Source organism: Papio anubis, chromosome 6 (genome assembly GCF_008728515.1).
Source record: "Papio anubis isolate 15944 chromosome 6, Panubis1.0, whole genome shotgun sequence".
Lineage (NCBI taxonomy): Eukaryota > Metazoa > Chordata > Mammalia > Primates > Cercopithecidae > Papio > Papio anubis.
Window position 1 is genome coordinate 29947192 of NC_044981.1, and position 25903 is coordinate 29973094.

At 43.6% G+C, this 25903-nt stretch overlaps 1 protein-coding gene and 1 long non-coding RNA gene across 10 annotated transcripts in view; one reads left to right on the plus strand and one right to left on the minus strand.

Annotated features, from left to right (window-relative positions):
* The window catches only part of LOC103883590, a 41826-nt gene extending 33179 nt beyond the window's left edge, over positions 1-8647 (minus strand). The window contains exon 1 of one of the 2 annotated variants that reach the window (XR_001901679.3): positions 7848-8647. This is a non-coding gene — a long non-coding RNA (uncharacterized LOC103883590). The remainder of the gene's footprint in view (positions 1-7847) is intronic. The other variant, XR_001901680.3, reaches the window with a different exon arrangement.
* Positions 7963-25551, plus strand: TRIM39 (tripartite motif containing 39). Of its 8 annotated transcripts, none has more exons than XM_017957744.3 (8): positions 7963-8491; positions 10401-10554; positions 10826-11285; positions 12324-12419; positions 17250-17480; positions 21738-21760; positions 22338-22453; positions 23532-25551. In XM_017957744.3, exons 3-8 carry the CDS (start codon positions 10833-10835, stop codon positions 24077-24079), a joined length of 1467 nt encoding a protein of 488 aa, XP_017813233.1. In that variant the 5' UTR covers positions 7963-8491; positions 10401-10554; positions 10826-10832; the 3' UTR covers positions 24080-25551. The 8 variants fall into 8 exon arrangements, with proteins under 8 accessions (XP_017813233.1, XP_009202985.1, XP_017813232.1 ...); XM_009204721.2 differs by having other exon boundaries at positions 8405-8491; positions 10421-10554; XM_017957743.1 differs by lacking the exon at positions 7963-8491 and adding an exon at positions 8640-8950.
* The last annotated feature ends 352 nt before the right edge of the window (positions 25552-25903 follow it).

Consider the following 25903-nt stretch of genomic DNA (forward strand, 5'->3'; position numbering starts at 1 on the left):
GTCTGTCCCTTCCAAAACTCATGTTGAAACTTAACCTTCAATGTGGCAGTATTGACAGGTGGGGTCTTTAAGAGATGTTCACGGATTAATGGGTTATCATGGGAGTTAGACCAGTGGCTTTATAAGAGGAAAAGAGACTTCAGCCAGCATGCTCTACTCCTTTGCCATGTGATGCCCCATACCACCTCAGGATTCTGCAGAGTTCCCATGGGTAAGGAGGCTCTGACTAGATGCATCCCCTTGATCTTGGACTTCCCAGCCTCCGGAACTGTCAGAAATGAATGTTATTTTTTTTCTAAAAAATAAACAAAAAACTCCTTCATAAGAAAAAGGTTGATGACTCAATGGAAAAATGTGAGCAAAACAGATGTTTCAGAATACCAAATAGAGAATACCAAATGGCCTATAAACATAGGACAATATATACTATCTTATTTGTAATCATGGAAAATACTCAGTAAAAATGGTCAAAATTCAAGTCCGAAAACACCAAGAACTGAGAGAATGTGAAGCAATGGGGACTCTGCGCTGCTTGGAGGAGCTGCTGTGAGCCGACACTAGGGAGAATGAATGGATCTGGGAATAAAGATTAACATGTAAATAGTTCTCTTTGACAGTGAAAGGGTCTGTTCAAGTGTGGGTACGTTCTGAGTCTTACAAAGGAGGGCAAGAAAAAACAACAGTTCCCCTTGGTGGGTGTAGATCTCAGGCAGATAAAGAAACTTCAACTTATTTGAGAGAGGAGGTAGGGGATGGGGAGGTCCCAGAGAACTTTGGGTTTCTTCAGTTCACTATGCCACAGCACCATATTTCTGAGTATGAGTTCTGAGCCCCACAAATAGCACTTAACCATAGACATAGTGATGCAAGTATAAAATATACACTAGGTTTCAAAGACTTAGTATACAAAAGAACATAAAATATCTTATTTGTAATTGTTTAAAATTGATTACATGTTAAAATGATAATATTTTAAATATAATGGGTTAGGTTGGTAAAATATATTATTAAAGTTAATTTTACCTGTTTCTCTTTACCTTTTTTAACGCAGCTATAATTAGAAAACCTAAAATCACATAAGCAGCTTGCATTATATTTCCTTTTCTGAGACAGTCTCGCTGTCACCCAGGTTGGAGTACAGTTGCGCGATCTGGGCTTACTGCAACCTCTGCCTCCTGGGTTCAAGTGATTCTCCTGCCTCAGCCTCCCAAGTAGCTGGAATGAATTACAGGCTTAAGCCACCAGGCCTGGCTAATTTTTCTGTATTTTTAGTAGAGATGGGGTTTTGCCATGTTGGCCAGGGTGGTCTCAAACCCTGGACCTCAAGTGATCAACCTACCTTGGCCTCCCAAAGTGCTGGCATCACAGATGTGAGCCACCACACCTGGCTCACTTCCATTGTATTTCTATTGGACAGCACTGCTCTGGAGAAAAATTAAGATTCTCCTTTTATATGATATTTTAAAAAACAAATATTTAAATGTAAGGAATAAAAAATATTGTAAGAAAACCCAAGAAAGCAAATTAGAATCTGGAGGTCAGGATGGATTTCTTAATGAGGACAGGTGGGGGTGTGTGTGTGTGTGTGTGTGTGTGTGTTTGCATGCATGGACACACGGATAGGGCAAGCACACATGCATGTGTGCAAATGTATGCAGACTGATAAAATCAACAATCCAACAGGAAAAATGGTCAAAGGATAGAATTGAAAATGCACAGAAAAACAAATCTGAATGGCAAACAGTAACATAATCAAAATTACTAAAGGAAGAGAAAATATAATTTTTTTTTTTTTTTTTTTTTTTTTTTTGAGATGGAGTCTCGCTCTGCCGCCCAGGCTGGAGTGCAGTGGCCGGATCTCAGCTCACTGCAAGCTCTGCCTCCCGGGTTCACGCCATTCTCCTGCCTTAGCCTCCCAAGTAGCTGGGACTACAGGCGCCCGCCACCGCGCCCGGCTAGTTTTTTGTATTTTTTAGTAGAGACGGGGTTTCACCGTGTTAGCCAGGATGGTCTCGATCTCCTGATCTCGTGATCCGCCCGTCTCGGCCTCCCAGAGTGCTGGGATTATAGGCTTGAGCCACCGTGCCCGGCCGAGAAAACATAATTAAAAGTAACTAAGACTTCTCTTTACTGGCTGGAAAAAATAACATAAATAATATGTACCTTTGCTGGGCAAGTGGGAAGGGGGCAGGATCATACATTGTTGTAAGGAAGTGTAAAGGTTAACAGCCTACTGAGAAAGCAATATGGCAACATCCATCAAATTAGAAATATGCCATATCCTTCAACCCAGAAACCTTTTTCACAAAAATCTACCAGCATATGACATGTCTTCAGAAAGTTATTATTGTAATACTGTGTAGCAGAAAAAAGAGGCAACTAAGTATCAATAGGAAATGAAGTAAATGCCTATCTACTGACAAAAGGTTAAAAAAATTACCTGCAAAACAAGATCTGCTATGGAATTATTAAGGATTATAAATAAAAATATTAGCAAATTTTTAAAAATATGAAAATATCAGCAATAGCACCACTGTAGGAAAACAGACTACAGTAGTTCCCTCTTATTCTTGGGAGATAGGTTCCAAGATCCCTGGATGTCTGAAACCACTGATAGTACTGAACCCGACTGCTGTCAATAGGAACTTTTTTTGGTGATGTTTCCACCCACAATTTTAATGACGTTTCTATCTTAACTAAGTGCTTAACATGCACTGTGGCTGCAACTTTTTCATTTTGAAGTGTGACAGCAAAACTAGCAAAAATTTCTTTTTCCTTTATAATTTCGGGGATAGAAGATTTGTTCTGACCATGGATCTTAGCAAACTCAGCATTTAAAAAATTTCCTTATTAAGTCAAGAACTTTTACCTTTTCACTTAAAAGAAGCACTTTATGGATTCTCTTTTGTATATCCAAGTTGCCACCATTAGTACTCTTGCACTTTGGGGCCACTATCATGTAAAATAAAGGTTCCATGAATATAAGCACTGTGATACTTAGGCAGTAAAACTGATAACCAAGAAGGCTATTAAGTGACTAATAGGCAGGTTGTATATACAGTGTGGATACTGGGCAAAGGGATGATGCAAATCCTGGGGAGGGATGGAGTGGTATGGCATGAGATTTAATCATGTTCATCAGAATGGTGCAGTGTGCAATTTAAAACAGGAATTGTTTAGGTGCCCATTTAAAACTCAGGAATTATTTCTGATATTTTCCACTTAAAATATTCAGATTGTGGTTGCCAAGAGTAATGAAACCTTAAGAAATGAAACCGAGGATAAGGGGAGGACTACTGTATTTCATGATATGCTGGTGTGGATCAAAATAGGTGCAACCTTACTGAGGCAAGGAAAATCACCTGTTGACCACTGAATAGGCCCCACAGACAAAAGCTCCTTATCTGAGGAATTTCGAGGAGAACAAAGACTACCTAGTGACCACCAAATGGGCCAGACCGAGGTGAAACTCCTTTTCTGGGAATTCAGAAGTAATTAAACTTTCCTAGTATCTAAAGTCTGGTTCCAGGCCTCTTTCAACTTTTACAAGTAACTAAAATTTCCATATATCTCTGAAATGCCGTGCCAAAACTCATTTTACTATCCTAAGCTCCTGCCTTAAGGTTCATAAATACCTCTAAAGAAAAATCCAACGCCGGGCGCGGTGGCTCACGCCTGTAATCCCAGCACTTTGGGAGGTGGAGGCGGGCGGATCACAAGGTCAGGAGATCGAGACCATCTTGGCTAACACGGTGAAACCCCGTCTCTACTAAAAATGCAAAAAAAAATTAGCCGAGTGTGGTGGCGGGCACCTGTAGTCCCAGCTACTCGGGAGGCTAAGGCAGGAGAATGGCGTGAACCCGGGAGGCGGAGCTTGCAGTGAGCCGAGATCGTGCCACTGCCCCCAGCCTGGGTGACAGAGTGAGACTCCGTCTCAAAAAAAAAAAAAGAAAAGAAAAATCCACGGCAGCATACTCAGTCCTCTTGCTGAGACGTGCCACTACACTCTTCTGCAGTGTTCTGTTACCGCCTAAGGGGTTCACCTTGCCCCTGCCTAGACAGAGTCAATTCTTCGAGACAGGGGAATTGTGACAGAGAAAGCGTAATTCACGCAGAACCAGCAGTGTGGGAGATCAGACTCCCTGAGCATGGGGGAGCAGAGTTTTAAAAGATAACTTGGTGGGTGGGGATAAGTCAGTGAGCCAGGAGTGCTGATTGGTCAGGGATGAAATCACAGAGAGTCAAAACCGTCTTCCTGCACTGAGTCAGTTCCTGGGTAGGGGCCACAGATCAGATGAGCCACTTTGGGCAGCCAAGGTGGGTGGATCACCGGAAGTCGGGATTTGGAGACCAGCCTGGCCAACATTGTGAAACCCTGTCTCTACTAAAAATACAAAAATAAAAATAAAAAAATAAAATTAGCCAGGCATGGTGGCAGGTGCCTGTAATCCCAGCTACTCAAAATTTTGGCTGAGACAGGAGAATCACTTGAACCTGGGAGGCAGAGGTTGCAGTGAGCTGAGATCGTGCCATTTACACTCCAGCCTGGGCGACAAGAGCAAGACTCCGTCTCAAAAAGAAAAAAAAAAAGATGAGCCAGTTTATTGATCTGGGTAGTGCCAGCTGACCCATCAAGTACAGGGTCTGCAAAATACCTCAAGCACTGATGACAGGAGCAGTTTAGGGAGGGTCAGAATCTTGTAGTCTCCAGCTGCATGATTCCTAAACCAAAAATTCTAATCTTGTGGCTAATGTTAGTCTAGTCCTCAGGTAAGAAGGAAGTCTGCTTTGGGAAAGGGCCGTTATCCTCTTTGTTTAAACTATAAACTAAGTTTCTCCCAAAGTTAGTTCAGCCTATGCCCAGGAATGAACAAAAACAGCTTGGAGGTTAGAAGCAAGATGGAGTTGGTTAAGTTAGAACTCTTTCACTGTCTCGGTCATCATTTTGCAAAGGCGGTTTCAGTTCTTCCTCTCTAATAAACTTTCCTTTTTTCAAACCTATACTGTTTGTATGTATGGTAAATTCATTTTACCAACCTGTGAGTTGACCACTTCCCGGTGCCAGGGCTCTGACACCTTGCCAGGCACTTACGGAAAGATAATTGGAAGAATCTAATAGAATTTTAAATTTCCATGCCTTCCAACCCAGCAGTCAAACTTCCAGGAATTTATCCTACTAATATAATGGCACGACGATCTAAAGATATATTTGCAAGGATGTTCTCCACAGCCTTTATTTAATAAGATGTGGAAAGAACCTTAAATGTCTACTCAAAATTATTGAATAAATCACGTCTACAAAATGAATAATGCAGACTTGAAAGAGTGAGGTAGCTCTATGTCACCAAACTGGAACAATGAAAGATAGCCACTATAAAGTATAAAAAGCAAGCTGAAGACTGTCTCTATGTTTGAAATTTTTCATAATAAAAAAATGAAAAAAAAAAATGGAGGATGATTAGATATATTGCCTTTTCATGAGTAAGAATCTCACAAGTCTTGGACAATTAAACCCTGCCTTCATCCCTCCCATCTCATCATATCTGACCTCAACCAGTTTCCTACCTACACTGCTTATATGCCCATTTGCTCTATATGACTCAGTCATTTCAAGATTGCTTCTGTTTTCCCTTCTTGATATAAAAACAATATTAAAAATGTATATTTAAAATTTGTTTAATTACATCCCATTATTACAGTTCATTTTTGCATATTCCTGTGTTGAAAATCCTTTGGTATAAATCAACATCAAAACTCAGTGTTATTCCACTTTTCTTGAACTGTAATCCTTTCTAAACAAGGAATATAGCCTTTCTTGTTTAGAGAATGTAAGCACATTCATAAATCTTGGCAACTTTGAAAGGCCATAACAAATTTGTGGTAAGAACTCAGATCCCCTTTATTACTGTAGTAAACAGACAGATGAAATTAAGAGATTATAGTTTGTTTTCACTTTCCCAATTACTATCGCTTGAAAAATACTGGATATTTCATTATTATCCTGTTGGGAGTCGGCAAACTACGGTCTACTACCTGTGTTGGTATGAGTCAAAACCTAAGAACGGTTTTTACATTTTTAAATGATTGGGGAGGGAGGGCCAGAATCCAAGGGGAGTATTTCATGACATTTGAAAACGTTATTAAATTCAAATTTTAGCATCCATAATAAAGTTTTACTGGAACACAGCCATGCTCATTTGGCTTTTGTTTTTGGAGACAGAGTATGGCTGTTGCCCAGGCTGGAGGGCGGTGGCGCCATCTCGGCTCACTGCAACCTCTGCCTCCTGCGTTCAAGCGATTCTCACGCCTCAGCCTCCCAAGCGCTGTGATTACAGGTGCGCGCCACACGCCCGGCTAATTTTTGTATTTTTAGTAGAGACAGCGTTTCGCTATGTTGGCCAGGCTGGTCTCAAACTCCTGACCTCAGGTGATCCACCCGCCTCGGCCTCCCAAAGTGCTAGGATTACAGGCGTAAGCCACCGCGCCCAGCCTTCATTTAGTATTGTCTAATGATGTTTTCATACTGCAAGAAGAAAGTTCAGTATGGACCACAAAGCCAAAAAGATGTCCTCTCTGGCTCTACAGCAAAGATTTGCCAAGCCCTGTTATATGTCATACTATTTGCGCTTCATAATTTTATAGTTTTACCTAGGCAGTCTCCATTTTTTCCTTCCATATTCAGCGTAAAATCCCCTTAATATCAGTCTCTAGGCAAGCTCATTCTTCATAATCCTTAGAATTGGACCTCCTCTCGTTAATTTCCTTAGTCTAATCACAATCCTCCTGGTCATTTACAAACCGAACGCCAGAAAGGAGGGTTATCAACATCTTAAGCGCCACAAATTAACAAATCAAAACCAAATCTCACTCTCCCTCCGAAGCCAAGGCTAAGGAGGCTCACTGCCCAGTTAGTGGCTTTCAAACTACCCTTACAAGTGAGGCATCTTGTGAATTAGAACAAGTGCTGCTGCTAAAATCCCTAATGGATACATAGCAACGTGAAAAAAGGTATCAAATGTAATTTTCTCAAATTTAATCTTCAATTGTTGGCACAAAAAAAGGAACAGTAAAGGTAGACAACTGGAATTAGCATGTGTGATCCCAAATCTTTATACCTTAGATACTGGATATTTTCTACAAGTAAATAGTTTCTGGCTCCCAAGATGAGAGGTTAAATAATGCAGGGTGTTTGTAAACAGCAGCACAACTTACACCGGAAATTAGGGCACTTTCTCACCAAGGAGAGTACATCAAAATTTGCTCATCTCTTTCAATCAATGTTCTCCAGGACTAGTGCTGGGGGCGGGGAGGCGGAGCAAGCTATCTTTTCTACCAGCCGTGTCACACCCCTCCTAGCACTAAACCCTCCTCCTCAGCCTCTTCACACCTCTACCCACTACTAACCCCTCCCCAGCCCCATCACCGCTTCCCGGGCCCCTGACACCTCTCCCAGCATACTCTTCCCGGCCTCATCACCTCACCCACTTCCTCCAAAATCACAAGACCTGCTAAGCTTCCAGCAGCAAGCGAGCAAAGCAGGGAGGCTGTAATGCAAAAGTCCGCAGTCCCTACACAAACACTATCTGCTCCTGCTGAGAAACTCAAGTCACAGCCCCAGAAGAAAGAACAGGCCTGGGCTCTCACCCAGTTAACGAGCGTTTATCCAGCGCACGTGTTGCGGTCGGACCCCATGCGAAGGAGCTAAGGACACAAAGGTGAGCAGCAGAGTCGCGGTTCCAGCTCTCTCCCGGCTCCCACTCCAGCGGGGTAGGTAGATAATTCCGGTAAACTTCGCCAAGCAGGGGCAGGACAAAGAGTATTTGAAGTCTACCCGGGGGAGAACTTACCTAATCCTTGAATGTTAAAAGGCTAAAACTCCACTAGTCGGAAGTGACGTGCCAGCTGAGCCCCGCAGGTCCGCCACGTAATTGGCCGCCGCCACAGCTAGCCACCCTCTCCCCGGACTGGCCCGAAGAGAGGAAAAGTGTGGAAGTCCACAAGCCGCCCTCGCCCCGCCCTCTTCGTCGACTTTCAGCTGCACCGGGGAGCGGCGGCGCCTGGCCAGAGCCGGGGCCTGGAGCCTGGACGGGACAGCCTCGCCGGCCGGGGCGCCCGTCCAGCGCCCTGCGGGCCATGGGCTTCAGCGCTCGAGCACGCGCATGCGCGGGCCTCTATCTCCAGAGGATTCCTCGGGTCACCTGGACGCCAGCATCTCAGCCACCTGCCCCTCTGGGTCCCTTCTTGTCCTTGATTCCTCCTGCTGGTTCTCATCGCCAGCCCTCCTCCACCTCCTCCTTCCGCAGCCACCGCTAGACCCCGCCGCTGCCGCCTGCCGACACCCCAGCTTCCACTGACACGAGCCTCGGCGCGGCTTCCGCTTCCGGCGAGTATTGTGTGTCGCGCCGCGGGGCGGGGGCGAGGGGAGGAGGAAGGAGGGAGGCAGCGCTCCGGCGGCTCCGCGCCCCGCACTCCCGGACCCGAAGCCGGGAAGGTAGGTGCTGTCCCGCCGCCGCGCCCGAGCCTGGGGCCTGCCCCCGCCGGCCGGCTCCGCAAGTCGCGTCCCAGCGCCCCGCGACTGCGTCACCGGCCCCCCGCACGTAACCACAGCTGCCTCCGCCCGCCTCGGGCCCGGGCGGACGTTTTGCCGCCCCGGCGACGTCAGCGCGTCCGGCGTTGCTTGGCTACCCCGCCGTTCCCCCGTCCCGCTGCTGCTCACCTCCCCGGGTGAAACTCTGACGCAGTCACCGCGGGTCTCAGCTGCGTCATAGCGGCGGGCATCCCACCTTCACGTCACACCTCTTCCTCACCTGGACACGCATCCCTCCCTACCCTGCTATCCACGACGTTTCCTCTTTCCCCTCTCCAATCCCCCTGCCCCAGATCTGGCGGAAGAAGATGGAGACGGGGGTGGGACAGAGTTGTGGACAACCTCTCAGGAGAGGGTCGCAAGGTGGGACCCTGAACAGTGGTTGAAACAAAATGAGATCGTCCCTGAAGTTTGCCCTTCAGCTGAGACACAAGGAGTAGAGGGAGACGAAGGACTAACCCAGAGGCACTCAAGGTCTCACTATGACTGTAGTTTAGAGTCCTCTCCATTTTTCCCTAACCTTTTCCCCATTTCTTTCACCACTTCTTTGCCAGTCTAGATCTGTCCTGGTGCCTTACTGTGCATACAGTTCTACTCATCTCAGGTGAGGAGACCACCTAATTTGTAAAAGACTGAGGAAGGGGTAGGGTCACCACAAGTCAAAGTTGGATTCCCACAGGTAGAGTGAAATCATCTGAACTTCTCTCCTATTGCTGACAGAAAAAATTCAAGTCCAAAGAAGTTATCAGCTCCTACTCCAAACACATTTGTGTGTGCCAACAATATATACAGGAACAATTGTTGTTAACCTACCTCATTACATGGCCACTTATCTCTCAGCACATAGATCTACCAAATTTCCTTCCTTCCAGTAGGTCCCTAGAGAAGGATGGGGGTCAGGAGGAGAAAGGGTTATGGAGATAGATACATCAACTTACCCATGGCTAAAAGTAACGACGTTTTAAGATGGAGTGGGGGACCAGCGTTGTGTTTTATAAATCTCTCTTATGCATTTCCAATTCTTCTGAGGCTGCACTTGAGGGAGATTTCATTGCCTCTTTTCTGTCTCTTAATTCCCAACCACTCCAGAACCTATTAGTTGGAGACACAGTATGCCCAGGATGTTAGTTATCAATAGCTATATTGAAAGATTCCAGTCACTATAAATAGACTTCTTGTTCTCTTTACAAGAAGTTGTTGGCCTGAGCTCAGTAATGTACTATTTAATATAGTTGCCATAATTTATCAGTTTTCAGCAGTTCTGAGTGTCCAAATGAACACAATAGAAATGGAATGTTGCATGAAATATGTCATTCCAAGAAGAGAGCAGACTTCCTTTAGGCTAGTCTGATGGATAAAAGGAAGAATAATTTCAGATTTTCCTGGAAAGAGAAGGTTGCCTTTGCTTCATTCATTCCATTTGTTAGCCTTTAGAACACTGGTATCTAACCTTTTGAATGGGAGGACTCTTTTTACTTATCTGTGGTGGCTGGTAAAACAAAAATTATGCATGGACCTTTTGTGGTGGCTGATAGAACAAAAGTTATGCGTGGACTTTTTTTTTTTTTTTTTTTAGCTTATCAGCTGTCATTAGTGTCAACGTATTTTATGTCTGGCCCAAGATACTTTTTTTTCCAATGGGCCCAGGGAAGCCAAAAGATTGGATATTGTGATTTAGAAGAATGAGAGAACAGTGTCAGAGAATCAAGCTTAGACTCCAGTGGATTCATCATAAAGCCCTTATAACATTAAACTTTAAAATATGCTTAATTTAAGAAATGTTAATATTTTTATGACATTTTTTACTTCTCAGATTCCTTTCTTATCTATTAGAAACGTATGTCAAACGAGGATACAGTGGTCTGGAACTATTGGTTCTAAGACACAAGTGGAATGAACCTGGATCAGGAGAAGTATGCTGAGCTAGAGTTGAAAGAAGCTTCTCTTTCTAACAAGAGAAAGCAGAGGTAAGAGACAAGATAGATAAATTGGGGGTTGTGTGTCAGTTTACTAACAAGAAAAAAAGGTTGATGGCTGGGAGTCACAAGTTTTGGAAATGGAGAAACAAAGAGGTTGAATTGATTGAAAGAGAAGATGGAGATTAACAAGATTGGGCAAATCTGGAGTTAGGACTTAACAGGGATAAATGTTGGGCCAGGGATGCAAAAAAAAAAAAAAAAAAAAAAAAAACCTCCAATTAATATTTTTATTTTCTCTGTCCTCTTCCCCACTACCAAGTTAAATTATGGCAGAGACAAGTCTGTTAGAGGCTGGGGCCTCTGCAGCCTCTACAGCTGCGGCTTTGGAGAACTTACAGGTGGAGGCAAGCTGCTCTGTGTGCCTGGAGTATCTGAAGGAACCTGTCATCATTGAGTGTGGGCACAACTTCTGCAAAGCTTGCATCACCCGCTGGTGGGAAGACCTAGAGAGGGACTTCCCTTGTCCTGTCTGTCGAAAGACATCCCGCTACCGCAGTCTCCGACCTAATCGGCAACTAGGCAGTATGGTGGAAATTGCCAAGCAGCTCCAGGCCGTCAAGCGGAAGATCCGGGATGAGAGCCTCTGCCCCCAACACCATGAGGCCCTCAGCCTTTTCTGTTATGAGGACCAGGAGGCTGTATGCTTAATCTGTGCAATTTCCCACACCCACCGGGCCCACACCGTTGTGCCACTGGATGACGCTACACAGGAGTACAAGGTGGGGAAGCAGACACATGATGTCAGTGTGGGTAAAAGAGGAGTGGCAGAGGATGAGATAGTCCCTAGGTAGAGATCTTAAGCTCCTACTACTCACTTTGTATTCTCAGAGCTGCATATGCAGGGGCACACAGTATGTGTGATCAGTTGTCCTCTAGCCTGAAAAAGAACAATGGTGAGAAGTGTCCTAAAATTTCTGTCTGACTTTTGCAATACATATGAGTCTTATGGGTGAATATTATGAGTCTTATGGGTGAATATTGGTATGTGTGGTCTTGGAAGGTATCATATTTTTCATAAATGAATGAAACCACATGGAAAAGATTAAACTTAGGAGGAACTGAAAAGTCTCATTTCTTCATTCTGCCTGCCTGCTCAGAATGCTCCTTGCTTTCACATTGGTTATTGGGCATAGGTAATATCGCTTGAGACTGATACCTGCCAGACTAAGCTGAACCATTCTGTTGTTTGTAGCTTCTCCAGGTAATGGTTAACATGGCATATCATTTAACTCACTGCCGAGACAAAGGAAAATGTTTGAATAAAGGGAACAGAGATTAATGTGTTAGCATTTTATCATATACTTTGCTTAATTATGTTACTCTTGAAAACAAGGTTTCAGGTAACTTACAGTATAATAACCATGTTTTACAGTATAATGAGCATGTTTTTATTTTAGGTGGATAGAGGTGGATGGGAGGACAGGTTTAAAGAAAAATATCAGGTTACAGAAGGTTGCTTTGATGGTAATAGGCAGTTGTCTCAGTAAGAAAGTGGAAAGAGTTGAGAAAGGACATAGAGTTGGTGACAGCTATCTCAAATTCAGTAAGAGGACAGTTGGGTGAGCAGAGAAGGTGATGTGGACAGACTGTAGGAAATTGACATCCCAAATGACAGGCAAGGAAGGAAGTCAGATCAAGAGGCAGTAAGATGGCTAGGAAGCAAATAAATGGTTTAAAACAAATGGTTTAATCTCTGAATGAGAAATGTACCAGTCAACCCCAAATGTCACCTCTCCCACTTCTTCCCTACCCCTCAGGAAAAACTGCAGAAGTGTCTGGAGCCCCTGGAACAGAAGCTGCAGGAGATCACTCGCTGCAAGTCCTCTGAGGAGAAGAAGCCCGGTGAGCTCAAGGTAAAGGCAGGCAATCCCATGTAGGCTGCTCTGAAGGGTATTTGTCTATGAGGGTATTAACTATACACTATTTAATCCACCAGTTCCAGTTCATTAGTAAAATGCAGTTCTTGGGCGGGCATGCTGGCTGACATCTGAATCCCAGCAATTCTGGAGGCCAAGGTGGGCAGATTGCTTGAGCTCAGGAGTTTGAAACCACCCTGGGCAACGTGATGAAACCCTGTCTTTACTAAAAACAAAAAATTAGCCCGGCCTGGTGGCACGTACCTGTGTACAGGTCCCAGCTACTTGGGCGGCTGAGGCAGGAGAATTGCTTGAACCTGGGAGGTGGAGGTTGCAGTGAGCCGAGATCGTACCATTGCACTCCAGCCTGGGCAACAGAGCAAGATTCTGTCTCAAAAAGAAAGAAAGAAAGAAAGAACAATGTAGTTCTCTCAAAAATGATGGTATTTTATTAGGCTTGATTGTCATTAAACATTGTACTTAAATTACTTGTCATGAATTAAGTACTAAGAGGGATTTAAGAGATGAAGAACAGACAGAATATCTTACATCTGGTGAGCTGAGAGAGTTCGTGCCTCTTGGTCTCCTTTTTTTGTTAAAGCAGCAAAGGAGGCTTTCTGCTGAGAAGGCAGGGATGGGAGTTTCTTAGAGGACTTGAAGAGAGGAGAATGTGGAAGATTCACTGGGGAGAAAGGGAAAAGGAGCTGACCAAGAGTCTCAGAAGAACTATCCAATGACATTAGGACCACATTCTTAAAACTCAAGTAAGCTTAAGTATGCTAGATGATGTTGGTCCTGAAATGTTCTTCCCCTCCCCATCCTCCACCATAGGATCCTATTCATCTCTCAGACGGGATGAAAGCCACTTCCTATGCAGCCTTTCCTGACACTTCAGAAATTAACGTTCTTAATTTTCATACAATTTTGCACCTCTTTTATAGCATTGCCTTATTTTTAGCATGGTATTTTAGTGTCTTGTCTTTCTTCTGTTGAACAGTGAACAATTATCATTTGTAGCAAAAATAACTAGAATTGAGTCCTATGCATTAATTCATTAGATATCCATGACATTCCGGATTTATAGGGTTGTTAGGGTCTTGAAGTTCAGGCCAAATTGGGATAAGTGAGACATAGAGAAGCTACGAGAAAGAGATAGAAGGAACTCCTGAGGCCATCTTTAGTAAGATGTAGGAGTAAACTTAGATACTCTTTAAGGTAGGTATTATTACCTTCAGCTTACACAGAAGGAAATGGACCTTGAGTAAGTGACTAGTCCAAGATCATGAAGCCAGTAAGTGGCAAAACCAGGAATGCTAGTTCTTCGTGAATCAGTAAATATTTGTTAAGCTCCTGGTTTAGGCCAAACCCTGTATTTGACACTGGGGAACAATGATGAGCCAAAACACAGTTCCTGCCCTCCTTGAGCTTAAAGTTAAGTGGAGAAAATTAGTAATGGCACAAAATGCACAGGTGCAAGTGCATAAGAAGACAACATAGAAATTTGGCCTCCTTAAAGGTTTCCCAAAGAAGTGATGAGCTTTTAAGAGTTGACGTAGGGATCACCAGAAGCTAAATACAAGTTTTGATTCATAGAAACATGAATTTTTAAATGAATGACAACATTTCATCAGAAAGCAAGTATTATTACCTTAGTGCCTTACACATTTTAGCAAAGTAAGCATTTGAAATTTTTAAAATTTGAACCAATTTTGGTTACAAATGTGAACTTTTAGTTTTTTGTTCTTTTAGAGGCCTTCTGAGAAATCTAAAAATATGAAAATGGTGCTTATCGCTAGTCATTAGCTTTCTTCTTCATGTTGGTCACCTTCTTGAAGGTAAAGAATAGAGATGGAAATATACTTCTTTAAAACCTTCTAAATGCTTAAACAGAAATGTCATGTGTTTTTTAAAATTGTAAATTGTCATGTCAGTGATCTCCAAAACTACCACCAACATTCCTCTTGTGACCATTTGAATTCTCCCTCCTTCTCCCTCATCAGACTCAATGCCCCTTTTAGAAATAATTTGTAATTATGCTGAACTGAAAATTGCAGGTAAAATAACCTATGTGCATAATTTTAAATTTTAAAGAGTCTATCATGTCCAAATATAATGAAACATAATTGATGATAAAATGTAGTATGTAATATTTGGGCATGACTACCCTGAAAGACTTTACAGTGTAGCTGGTTATATGCTTGCACCTATATGTGTCATTATCAGCAACACATAAATACAAATTCAGACTGAGATGGATGTGTGCCAATGTGATTGAAACACTAAGTAGCTTAGCTCTTGGTGATATGATTTTTCATAATAATAACTTTTGGTAAAGTTCTAAGTATAACAGAATATAATCTTGTGTTTTATTTAGCTATTGCTGAAAAATTTATGTATGGTAAAACCATGTAAGAATTACTCTGTGTTTATACTACATAAAATAGTATTCAAGCCCAGGCCTATGTTTTTGAATACCCAGCAGAACATTAGAAAATGTTGCAGGTCAGTTCACTATGCTGGATTGTCATTGGAGGAGTGCTAGTGTCATTGTCAGGAGCTTCCCCAACTATGCAAAACAAGAAGATGTGCCCATTTCCAGAATATCCTCAGAGGGTGATAACACCTTCATTAAGAACCACTGCCCTAAAATATAGAGTGAAAAAAAGAGAAGAGATTACTGGTTTATAACAGGAAGAGCCTTTTTGCTTCCTATTTATCACAGTCATGAATGTTAAACTTGCACCCCTACCTAAACAAACACACATGCATACACACACACACACACACACACACACACACACACACACACACACACAAAGGCTGTGTTTTATTGAGGGCAAATGTGAGAATATGTTTTGTTCAGATGTACACTGAGAAGGCAGTGATGGAAAGTGAAGCAGCAAGTAGCCCTAAACTAGAAGAGCTAGTCAGCTTCTGCCAGGAACTAGCTTGAATCCACAAATGCCACGCTTGTCAGGCCCATCCTGGCTTTGCGTCCCCACCCACTCTTCACCCTCAGGCCTGCCTTTCGTTTCCTATCCACTTCCTTCTAGAGTCCCAGTCTCTGCTTCTCACTTTGCTTCACCATCAATCACGTGATGCTTGGGGAATTCTTTCTTTAGGGAGATCACTATTTGTTGTAGTGTAGATGCAGAAGAGAGAATGTACTGATAATTCTCAGAAAGTGTTATGGCTGGTGTTTGAATCCTATATTACCAAATTTCAGGAATGTTAGAGGCTCAAGTCTATGTGCTGGCTTAAAGAAAGCATGTTTCAAATTTCAAGAAACTAAATTACTAACAAACTTCTGTAACCTGTTCCTGGGGTAGGAATTGCCAATTCTCTGAAGTGACTTGAAACAATTTAACAAGTTCAGCCCTGAAACCTACATATGTATATTTTATAATAACCCATAGAATTCTTACTGATTCTTATATTTTCACAGTTCTCTGGTTTTTATCTGGTGGATGTGTTGCAATATGCAAAAGATGACAATCTTATTTTTAACTTTTTAGTATTTGTACTTTCCTTTTCGTTTCGTTGTTTTTCATGTTTGTTTTGAGACAGAATCTCACCCAGGCTGGAGTGCAGTAGTAATCACAGCACACTAACTCAAACTCCAGGGTTCCAGCCATCCATCCTCTTGTCTCAGCTTTTTGAGTAGCTAGGACTGCAGATGTGCATTGCCACGCCCGACTAATTTTTTTTTTCTTTTTAGTTGAAACAAAGTCTCACTATGTTTTCTAGGTTGGTCTTGGACTCTTGGCCTCAAGTGATCCCCTCACCTGGGCCTCCTAAGCACTAAGTTTACAGGCATGAGCCACCATGCTCAGCCTGTACTTTCCTTTTCTCGACCGATTGAATTAACTAGAACTTTACAGTTGATAATAACACAGATATCTCTGATATCTGTAATAGTGCATGTCATCATATTATTGAGTTTTTTATCTTAGGTTAAAAAATATATATATGGCCGGGCGCGGTGGCTCAAGCCTGTAATCCCAGCACTTTGGGAGGCCGAGACGGGCGGATCACGAGATCAGGAGATCGAGACCATCCTGGCTAACACGGTGAAACCCCGTTTCTACTAAAGACTACAAAAATCTAGCCGGGCGAGGTGGCGGGCGCCTGTAGTCCCAGCTACTCGGGAGGCTGAGGCAGGAGAATGGCATGAACCCGGGAGGCAGAGCTTGCAGTGAGCTGAGATCCGGCCACTGCACTCCAGCCTGGGCAACAGAGCAAGACTCCGTCTCAAAAACAAAACAAAACAAAAAATATATATATATATATGTCCCCAGTGGTCTTCACTACCAAGTCATCAGTAGGGGAGTGATAGTGATGGAGCCATTCTTTACAGAAGGAAATTCCAGTGGAATAAAACATGAGTGTTCTGTTAAACCATTTTCTCTCATTCTCTTTCTTCCTTTCTGTCTGTCCGTCTTTCTGTCTCTTTCTGTCTTGTCGTTCTTGTCTTTCTTGTCTTTGTCTTTCTTGTCTTCCCTGTCTTGTTAAACCATTTTCTCTCATTTTCTTTCTTTCTTTCTTTTTTCTTTCTGTCTTTCTGTCTTTCTTTCTGCCTTTCTGTCTTGTCTATTTTTTGTAGAGTTGGGGTTTCACCATGTTGCCTAGGCTGGTCTCGAACTCCTGATCCCAAGCAATCCACCTCCCTTAGCCTGGAATTACAGGCATGCGTCACCACACCCAGCCTTTGTTAAACCATTTTCAGTGAAACTGGAAGTCTGTGTTAATTCATACGTATGGTGGGTGAGAGAAAGGCTTCCTTATACCACACTGACCCTGCTGATATAACATCTTCCCTCTTCTCAGAGACTAGTGGAAAGTCGCCGACAGCAGATCTTAAGGGAGTTTGAAGAGCTTCATAGGCGGCTGGATGAAGAGCAGCAGGTGTTGCTTTCACGACTAGAAGAAGAGGAACAGGACATTCTGCAGCGACTCCGAGAAAATGCTGCCCACCTTGGGGACAAGCGCCGGGACCTGGCCCACTTGGCTGCAGAGGTGGAGGGCAAGTGCTTACAGTCGGGCTTCGAGATGCTTAAGGTTCGACCTTTGCCCCTGCATAGCCCCTCAGGCCGAGTGCAGTGTAGCTTTGCATAGGCTGTTTTGTCAGCCTGGGATACTCATTCTTCTGCTCTGCTTCCCTAAATCCCGTTCTTTCTGCCAGGTGTACTTAAAGGGTCTTTGCTACAGAAAAGCTGATCTGATTTCTCCCATCCCCTTCTAATCATTTTTGTGTTCTTATCTCTTGTCAGCAATTATGTGCTTAATCTGTTCCAAAGAAAAGATTCATTCTTTTGAAAGGAGGGAAGTCTAGCCTGAGTTAGTGAAAAACTATGCATTAAAAATTTTGTAAATGCAGTTACCATTACTTTTAAGTCCTGAAATTTGATTTATGTACTGCTGACAAAGAACAGAAACATAGTTTAAAGGATACAGGCATGCCTCAGAGATATTGTGGGTTCAGTTCCAGACCACTTCAATAAAGCGAGTATCTTGATAAAGCAAGTCACATTAATTTGTTGGGTTTCCTAGTGGAATAATAATCTTTTTGCTGGTGGAGGGTCTTGTATCAATATTGACTGATCAAGGTGGTGGTTGCTGAAGATTGGGGTGACTGTGATAATTTCTTAAAATAAGACAACAACGAAGTTTACTTTCGACTCTTCCTTTTATGAAAGATATCTCTGAGCATGTGATGCTGTTTAATAGCATTTTACTCACAGTAGAACTTCTTTGAAAATCTTTGAAAACCCACATTTGTAGTTACTTACACCACTGAAGTCTTGAACCCCTAAAAGTCATCCATAAGGGTTGGAATAGACTTCTTCTAAATGCCTGTTAATATTGATATTTTGGCCTCTTTTCACAAATCACGAATGTTCTTAATGGCATCTAGAATGGTGAATCCTTACCAGAAAGCCTTCAATTTACTTTGCCCAGTTCTATCAGAAAAATCACTATTTATAGCAGCTTTATGAAATATATTTATTAAGTAAGACTTGAAAGTCAAAATTACTTCTTGATCCATGGGCTGCCAATTGGATGTTGTATTAGCAGACATGAAAACAACTTGAGTCTGATTTTACATCTCTATCAGAACTTTTGGGTGATCAAGTGCCTTGTCAATGAGCAGTAATATTTTGAAAGGAATCTTTTTTCTGAGCAGTAGGTCTCAACTTAAAATTTTCAGTGAAGGGTTGAGCACAGTGGCTTATCCCTGTAATCTTAGCACTTTGGTAGACCAAGGCAGGTGGATTGCCTGAGGTCAGGAGTTTGAGACCAGCCTGGCCAACATGGTGAAACCCCATCTCTACTAAAAATACAAAAATCAGTTGGGCATGGTGGCGGGCGCCTGTAATCCCAGCTACTTGGGAGACTGAGGCAGGAGAATCACTTGAACCCGAGAGGCAGAGGTTGCAGTGAGCTAAGATCATGCCATTGCACTCCCGCCTGGGTGACAAGAGTGAAACTCCATCCCCCAAAAAAAAATTTCAGTAAAGGCTAGGCACAGTGGCTCACATCTGTAATCCCAGCACTCTGGGAGGTCGAGCCAGGAGGATTGCTTAAGGCCAGGAATTCGAGACCAGTCTGGGCAATATAGCAGGACCCCATCTGTACAAAAAGTAATTTTTTTTAATTTAAAACATTCAGTATACCATGCTGTAAACAGGCTTTGTTGTTCCATTTCTAGAGCACAGGGGAAGTAGATTTAGCATAATAATTTTTTTTTTTTTTTTTGAGACGGAGTGTTGCTCTGTTGCCCAGGCTGGAGTGCAGTGGCCGGATCTCAGCTCACTGCAACCTCCACCTCCCGGGTTCACGCCATTCTCCTGCCTCAGCCTCCCAAGTAGCTGGGACTACAGGCTCCTGCCACTGCATCTGGCTAATTTTTTGTATTTTTAGTGAAGACTGGTTTTCACCATGTTAGCCAGGATGGTCTCGATCTCCTGACCTCGTGATCCACCCGTCTCGGCCTCCCAAAGTGCTGGGATTACAGGCTTGAGCCATCACGCCCGGCCAGCATAATTCTTAAGAGTCTTGGGATTTTTGAAATGGTAAGTGAGCACTGGTTTCAACTTAAACTCACCAGCTGCCCTTGCTTCTAATAAGAGAGTCATCCTGTCCTTTAAAGCTTTGAAGCCAGGCATTGACTTCTCTCTAACTGTGAAAGCCCTGGATAGCACCTCCTTCAATAGAAGGCTGTTTTGTTTACATTGAAAATGTGTTGTTTAGTGTAGCCACCTTCATCAATAATCTTGGCAAGATCTTCTGGATAACTTGCTGCAGCTTCTGCATCAGCACTTGCTGCTTCTCCTTGCACATTTTTGTTACAGAATGGCTTCTTTTCTTGAACCTTTTGCCTTCAAACTAATACCTAACTTTAAACTTTTCTTCTGCAGCTTCCTTACCTCTCTCAGCTTTCATAGAACTGAAGAGAGTTAGAGCCTTGCTGTGGATTGGGCTTTGGCTTAAGAGAATCATGTGATCTTATATCCAGATCACTAAAATTTTCTCCATCTCAGCAATAAAGCTGTTTCACTTTCTCACCATTCATGTGTTCACTGGAGTAGCACTTTTAAGTTTCTTCAGTAACTTTTCCTTAGCATTCACAGCCTGGCTTGCTGTTTGGCACAATAGGCCTAGCTTTTAGCCCATCTTGGCTTCAATGTGCCTTTCTCACTAAGCTTAAACATTTCTAGGTTTGATTTAAAGTGAGAGACATGTGACTCTTCTTTCACTTGAACACTTAGAGGCCATTGCAGGATTATTAATTGATATAATTTTAATATTGTTGTATGTGTCTCAGGGAATAGGGAGGCCAGAGGAGGTGGAGAAAGATGAGGGAATGGCTGGTAGTGGATCAGTTAGAACACATAAAATATCATATTTATCAATTAAGTTGTTTGTCTTATATGGATGCAGTTCACAGTGCCCCAAAACGATTACAATAGTAACATCAAAGATCACTGATCACAGATCATACTAGATATAATAATGAAAAGTGTGAAATATTGTGGGAATTACCAAAATGTGACACAGAGACACGAAGTGAGCACATGCTGTTGGAAAACATGGTGCCAGTAGACTTGCTCAACACAGGTTGCCACAAACCATCTAGCTGAAAAACACTCAGTGTTAACAAAACACAATAAAATGAAGTGCAATAAAATGAGGTATGCCTGAAATTATGTTTAAATAATATATTGCTTTTGTTATGTATATATCAATAATACCTCTAAAATATTTGAAATACTTTGTTCTCTTCAGTAAATGAATGGTGTTAGCAAAACTGTAGGGAACATATTTTTTACCTTAGAGATTAGATTACCAGCATTTGAATCAGTGAGGCTTCATTGTACACTTATTTTTGTGTTACGTATTGCTTGGTGTTTGTTCCTGTGTCCTTTCATGTATGTGTGTTCTGCCTTCCACATTAAACTGGGAAATCCTTGTGGGACAGAGATTTGTCTTCTTTGTCTTCTGGATCCCAAATATTCACAAATCAGTATTAGCACACAGTTATTAATGTGTTTATTCTTCCTTTTTTTTTTTTTTTTGAGATGGAGTCTTGCTCTGTTGCTCAGGCTGGAGTGCAGTGGTGCGATCTTGGCTCACTGCAACCTTTGCCTCCCGGGTTCAAGCAATTCTTCTGCCTCAGCCTCCTGAGTAACTGGGATTACAGGCACACACTCCCACACCCGGCCAATTTTGTATTTTTAGTAGAGACAGGGTTTCACCATGTTGGCCAGGCTGGTCTTAAACTCCTGACCTCAAGTGATCCACCCGCCTTGGCCTCCCAAAGTGCTTGGATTGCAGGCGTGAGCTACTGTGCCTGGCCAGTTATTAATGTTTATTAACTAATGCAAGACAGGGAATACCAAACCGTAATAGGAATGTGTGATTTGTTCCTATGCCACCAGTCTGGAACTCTATACTGATCCTCAAGGAGACTGAGATATGTGGTTGGTACTTGGGGGACCAGAGTAAAGAACTGTCACAATCCCTGTCCCCGGTAGGGAGCTCCCAGCATCCTTGAGGAGCAAAGACAAGCATAAAAGAAATCATTTGGAAGTGATATAAATGACCAGGCTTCATGATGACCGAAAGTTGAAAGTAGGGATTAGGTTGGGAGAAGTGCTCTTAGGTCCCCCTGGAGCTCTTCTTGCACTGTGTGACCCTCAGTTTATCCTATGCCTATTTTATAGCTGTGGAACTTTTGGGAGGAGGGGGAACCTTTTGCCTTCAGGACCACTGAATACCAGGACCAATACTGCTTTCTTTTCTCCTTCCTTCTAGGATGTCAAAAGTACCCTGGAAAAGTAAGTGATTGTTGTATCTCTTTGAGTGAGTTAGGTCCTGGCTTAGAGAGGAGGAGTACAGTCAAGAGTTTGGGTTGGGGGTAAGGTTGGGAAAGTCATGTAGTGTCTGAGCAGGGTATGGGAGAATGTTCATTATGCCCATGATGCCAGGTAGAGAACAAATTATTGGGAAGAACAATCCCTTTTCCCCTTTGAACATCAGGACTTCTTGAGAAGGAGAATGATAAAGCAGAACCAGATTCTGCTTGTGCCAGTGGGTGGAATTATGTCCAAACAAGATGGAAGGAGGAAGGGGTTGGGAGAACAGGGAGGGCAATCATCCATTTGCATGAAATATAGGAATATTCCTAGAAAGTTTAGAGGCTCACTCTCAAAATGAGGATCTGTCCACGGGATCATAAAGCTCTCCTTGGATTAGTAAAAGAAAGCAACAGGTGAGCTCTTCAGGGAGGAGGAAGAAAGTGGAAAGATGGAGAATTTTCATTTCTCCCTAAAGATGTTAACATCTGAATAGTCACTTGGCTGGAGCTTCTCCCTAACCCTGCCCTTTCTTCCCCTATCTCCCTATCCCTCCTAGATGTGAGAAGGTGAAGACCATGGAGGTGACTTCAGTATCCATAGAGCTGGAAAAGAACTTCAGCAATTTCCCCCGACAGTACTTTGCCCTAAGGAAAATCCTTAAACAGCTAATTGGTGAGTTGTTCCCAAAAGGAAACTAGAAGGAACCACTAGAGAGAAGAAAGCTTTTAGGTCCTGCCTTATATGGGTTTCAGTTATCTCATCTCTCACTTTTCTTACTCCCACCAACACCTACCCCTTTATCTGGCTTTTAGTCTCACCCTGAGTCACAGAACTTGGAGTGAGAGGAAGCCTTAAGTGTTACCTACTCTTAGGTGCATACTTTTTCAAGGCCCAGAAAGGTTAAATAATTTGCCAAAGATCGGGTAGAGTGATTATATAATTTACCATGTAAACTTGCATAACCTTGAATGGCCGGGCGCGGTGGCTCACATCTGTAATCCCAGCACTTTGGGAGGCCAACACTGGTGGGTCACTTGAGGTCAGGAGTTTGAGATCAGCCTGGCCAACATGGTGAAACCCCATCTCTACTAAAAATATAAAAATTAGCCAGATGTGGTAGTGGGCGCCTGTAATCCCAGCTCCTCTGGAGGCTAAGGCAGGAGAACTGCTTGAACCTCGGAAGCAGAGGTTGCAGTGAGCTGAGATCGCACCACTGCACTCCAGACTAGGGGATAGAGTGAGACTTCATCTCAAAAAAAAAAAAGAAAAGAAAGAAAGAAAGAAACTGAAAGGGAGTGTCATTATATTAAGGTGAATATGCAGGGATAAACAGTCATAAACCAGGCCAGTGACACATGGTCACCCTATCCCTAGACCATATGCTGTCTTGCTCTGCATCCTTCTTAACACTTTGTTTTTTCTGCCTCTCAGACTACACCTTGTACTTCTCTATGTAGTTAGATAAATGATAATATCAGAGGGAGATGAAGAGAGGACCAGGCGGGAACCTACATTACCAGCCACTGCAGACTCAAGAGATTATTGTTTACTTTAGGGTCAGTTTGAGAAGTGAGCCATTGCTTTCTCCCCTCCCTTAGGTGACACCATGGATTGAGAAAGTTAACCAAACCGTGTTGTTCTGGGGACCTTTAAGGGACCAGGCTCTGTAAAGGCAGGCTGGAAGAGTGAGGCAGGGGCATTTAGCTATTCCCATCCTCATCTAGCTCCCCACTCTGGCTTCTCCCGCCAGCGGATGTGACCCTGGACCCTGAGACAGCTCATCCTAACCTAGTCCTGTCGGAGGATCGTAAGAGCGTCAAGTTCGTGGAGACAAGACTCCGGGATCTCCCTGACACACCAAGGCGTTTCACCTTCTACCCTTGCGTCCTGGCTACTGAGGGTTTCACCTCAGGTCGACACTACTGGGAGGTGGAGGTGGGCGACAAGACCCACTGGGCAGTGGGTGTATGCCGGGACTCCGTGAGCCGAAAGGGCGAGTTGACTCCACTCCCTGAGACTGGCTACTGGCGGGTGCGGCTATGGAATGGGGACAAATATGCGGCCACCACCACACCTTTTACCCCTTTGCACATCAAAGTGAAACCCAAGCGGGTAGGCATATTCCTAGACTATGAGGCCGGCACACTGTCTTTCTACAATGTCACAGACCGCTCTCATATCTACACCTTCACTGATACTTTTACTGAGAAACTTTGGCCCCTCTTCTACCCAGGCATCCGGGCTGGACGGAAGAATGCTGCACCACTTACCATCAGGCCCCCAACAGATTGGGAGTGACAGGTTGGGATGTGGGAATAATTGGGGTGAGGCAGGGTCAAGTGCTACGGGCCTCCTTCCTGTGTCCTGCTGGAACGTCTTCGTGTCCACCTGGTTCCAGTCCTGAATCATCATGGAGAAACACCTCGGTTTCTAGGATGGTTTTGTGTGGAGGGGGAGGTAGGACTGGGCTGGATGAGACAGCACAGCTGTGACTCCCTCCTAACTGTCAGGGTGGGGAGCTGGTTCCCAGACGATTGTCTACCCTGAAGTCCATCAGGTTTTCTGTTGCACAAGGACGGGTTGGAAAGGAAGGAGAGGCTTTTCCAGAAACAAAATCTGTGAGGGTCTGACTTGCTCAAACCAGAGGAGGAAACAGAAACCCCTGCACATCTTTTTAGGGAGTTCTTTGACCCAGGATAGTCTTGCTTCTTGAGGTAGATTACAGGGGTCTGTGTACCTCTAAATTCAAGAAAGATGAATGACAGATGCTCTCATGGGTCTAGATGTTGAGGAGTTTTTCTGAGGGCAGAGATTGGACATCAACAAGGCTAGAAGGAAGGTCAGGGGAGTGGGCTAAAGGAATAGATTCCTAGAGATTAATGAAAGGGAGGGAGGTTTCTTTGGTCTTCTATTTTAAAGGCAAGATTGCCATTATGGGTAGGACTGACCAGAGGTGGGAATGTGGGGAGAAGGAGAGGTTGAAAGGAAAGCAGAGAACCCAGGTCCCTGCCTCAGCCTTCCGCAGAGTTGGCTTATTGCCTGCCTCTTTATGCCAATAAGTCAGTCACTTTGCTCCTCTCCAGGGGCAAGGTGGAAGAGATCCTGCAAGACACATCTATCCTCTCACGGTGTTCCCAAGGGAACTTGGAAAGGAGAGTCAGGTATTAGAGGAAAGAGAAGGGTATTTGTATCCAAAGCCCTGGCCTTAAAGAATGTTACTAAGTAGCTACCCCCAAATTGTCAGCCTTGTTACCTGGCCAAGGTGTCCAAGCCAGAAAGGAAGAAAGGTAGTGGAGTCTTTCTCACCCTAAGACAGTGGGAGAGGGTGGTACATAGGGAAGGGCCAGATAGGCAACTTCCTTTGGCCTGTGTGCATCTGGCCTGGAACTGGTGTTAACAAAAGCCAGGTTTTTGCTTGTTTGTTGCCATCCCTCACCCTTTGCCATTTCCCTTTTCAGAGAATGTAAATGATTTTCATGTTAGGCCAAAATAAACAACTTATAGGGTACATATGTTGTCATAAAAGGTAAAAGTGATGCATGCCAAACCAAACTAAACCAATTTGGATTATCTGCTGTTCGGGTAATCTTCACAGAAATGACTGAGAGAAGAATCTGCAGTTTATTGAGGGCATTTCAGTTCCTCCTACCACCTCAACAGGACTTTGTCCAGACTCTCCTCCTCTTACCTTTGTGCCTTGACTGTGGTTCTTTGTGGCAAGATACTTTGGTTGGTTAAAATAATATGGAACAAAGGATCCACTGAAGTGATCTCTGTGTTGTGTGGTAATTTGGTGACAGCCTTGTACTGATGTGTAAGAATCACTGGGTGTTCACATGCATGTTCCTGGGTCTCACCCTTAGTGGTTAGTCAAGGTCTGGGGTGGGCCTGGGCATCTACAGTTTATTTATTTATGAGACAGAGTCTCACTCTGTCACCCAGGCTGGAGTGCAGTGGTGTGATCTCAGCTTACTGCAACCTCCGCCTCCCAGGTTCAAGCGATTCTCCTGTCTCAGCCCCCAGAGTAGCTGGGACTATAGGCATGCCGTACCACACCCAGCTAATTTTAGTAGAGACAGGGTTTTGCTATGTTGGCCAGACTGGTCTCGAACCCCTGAACTC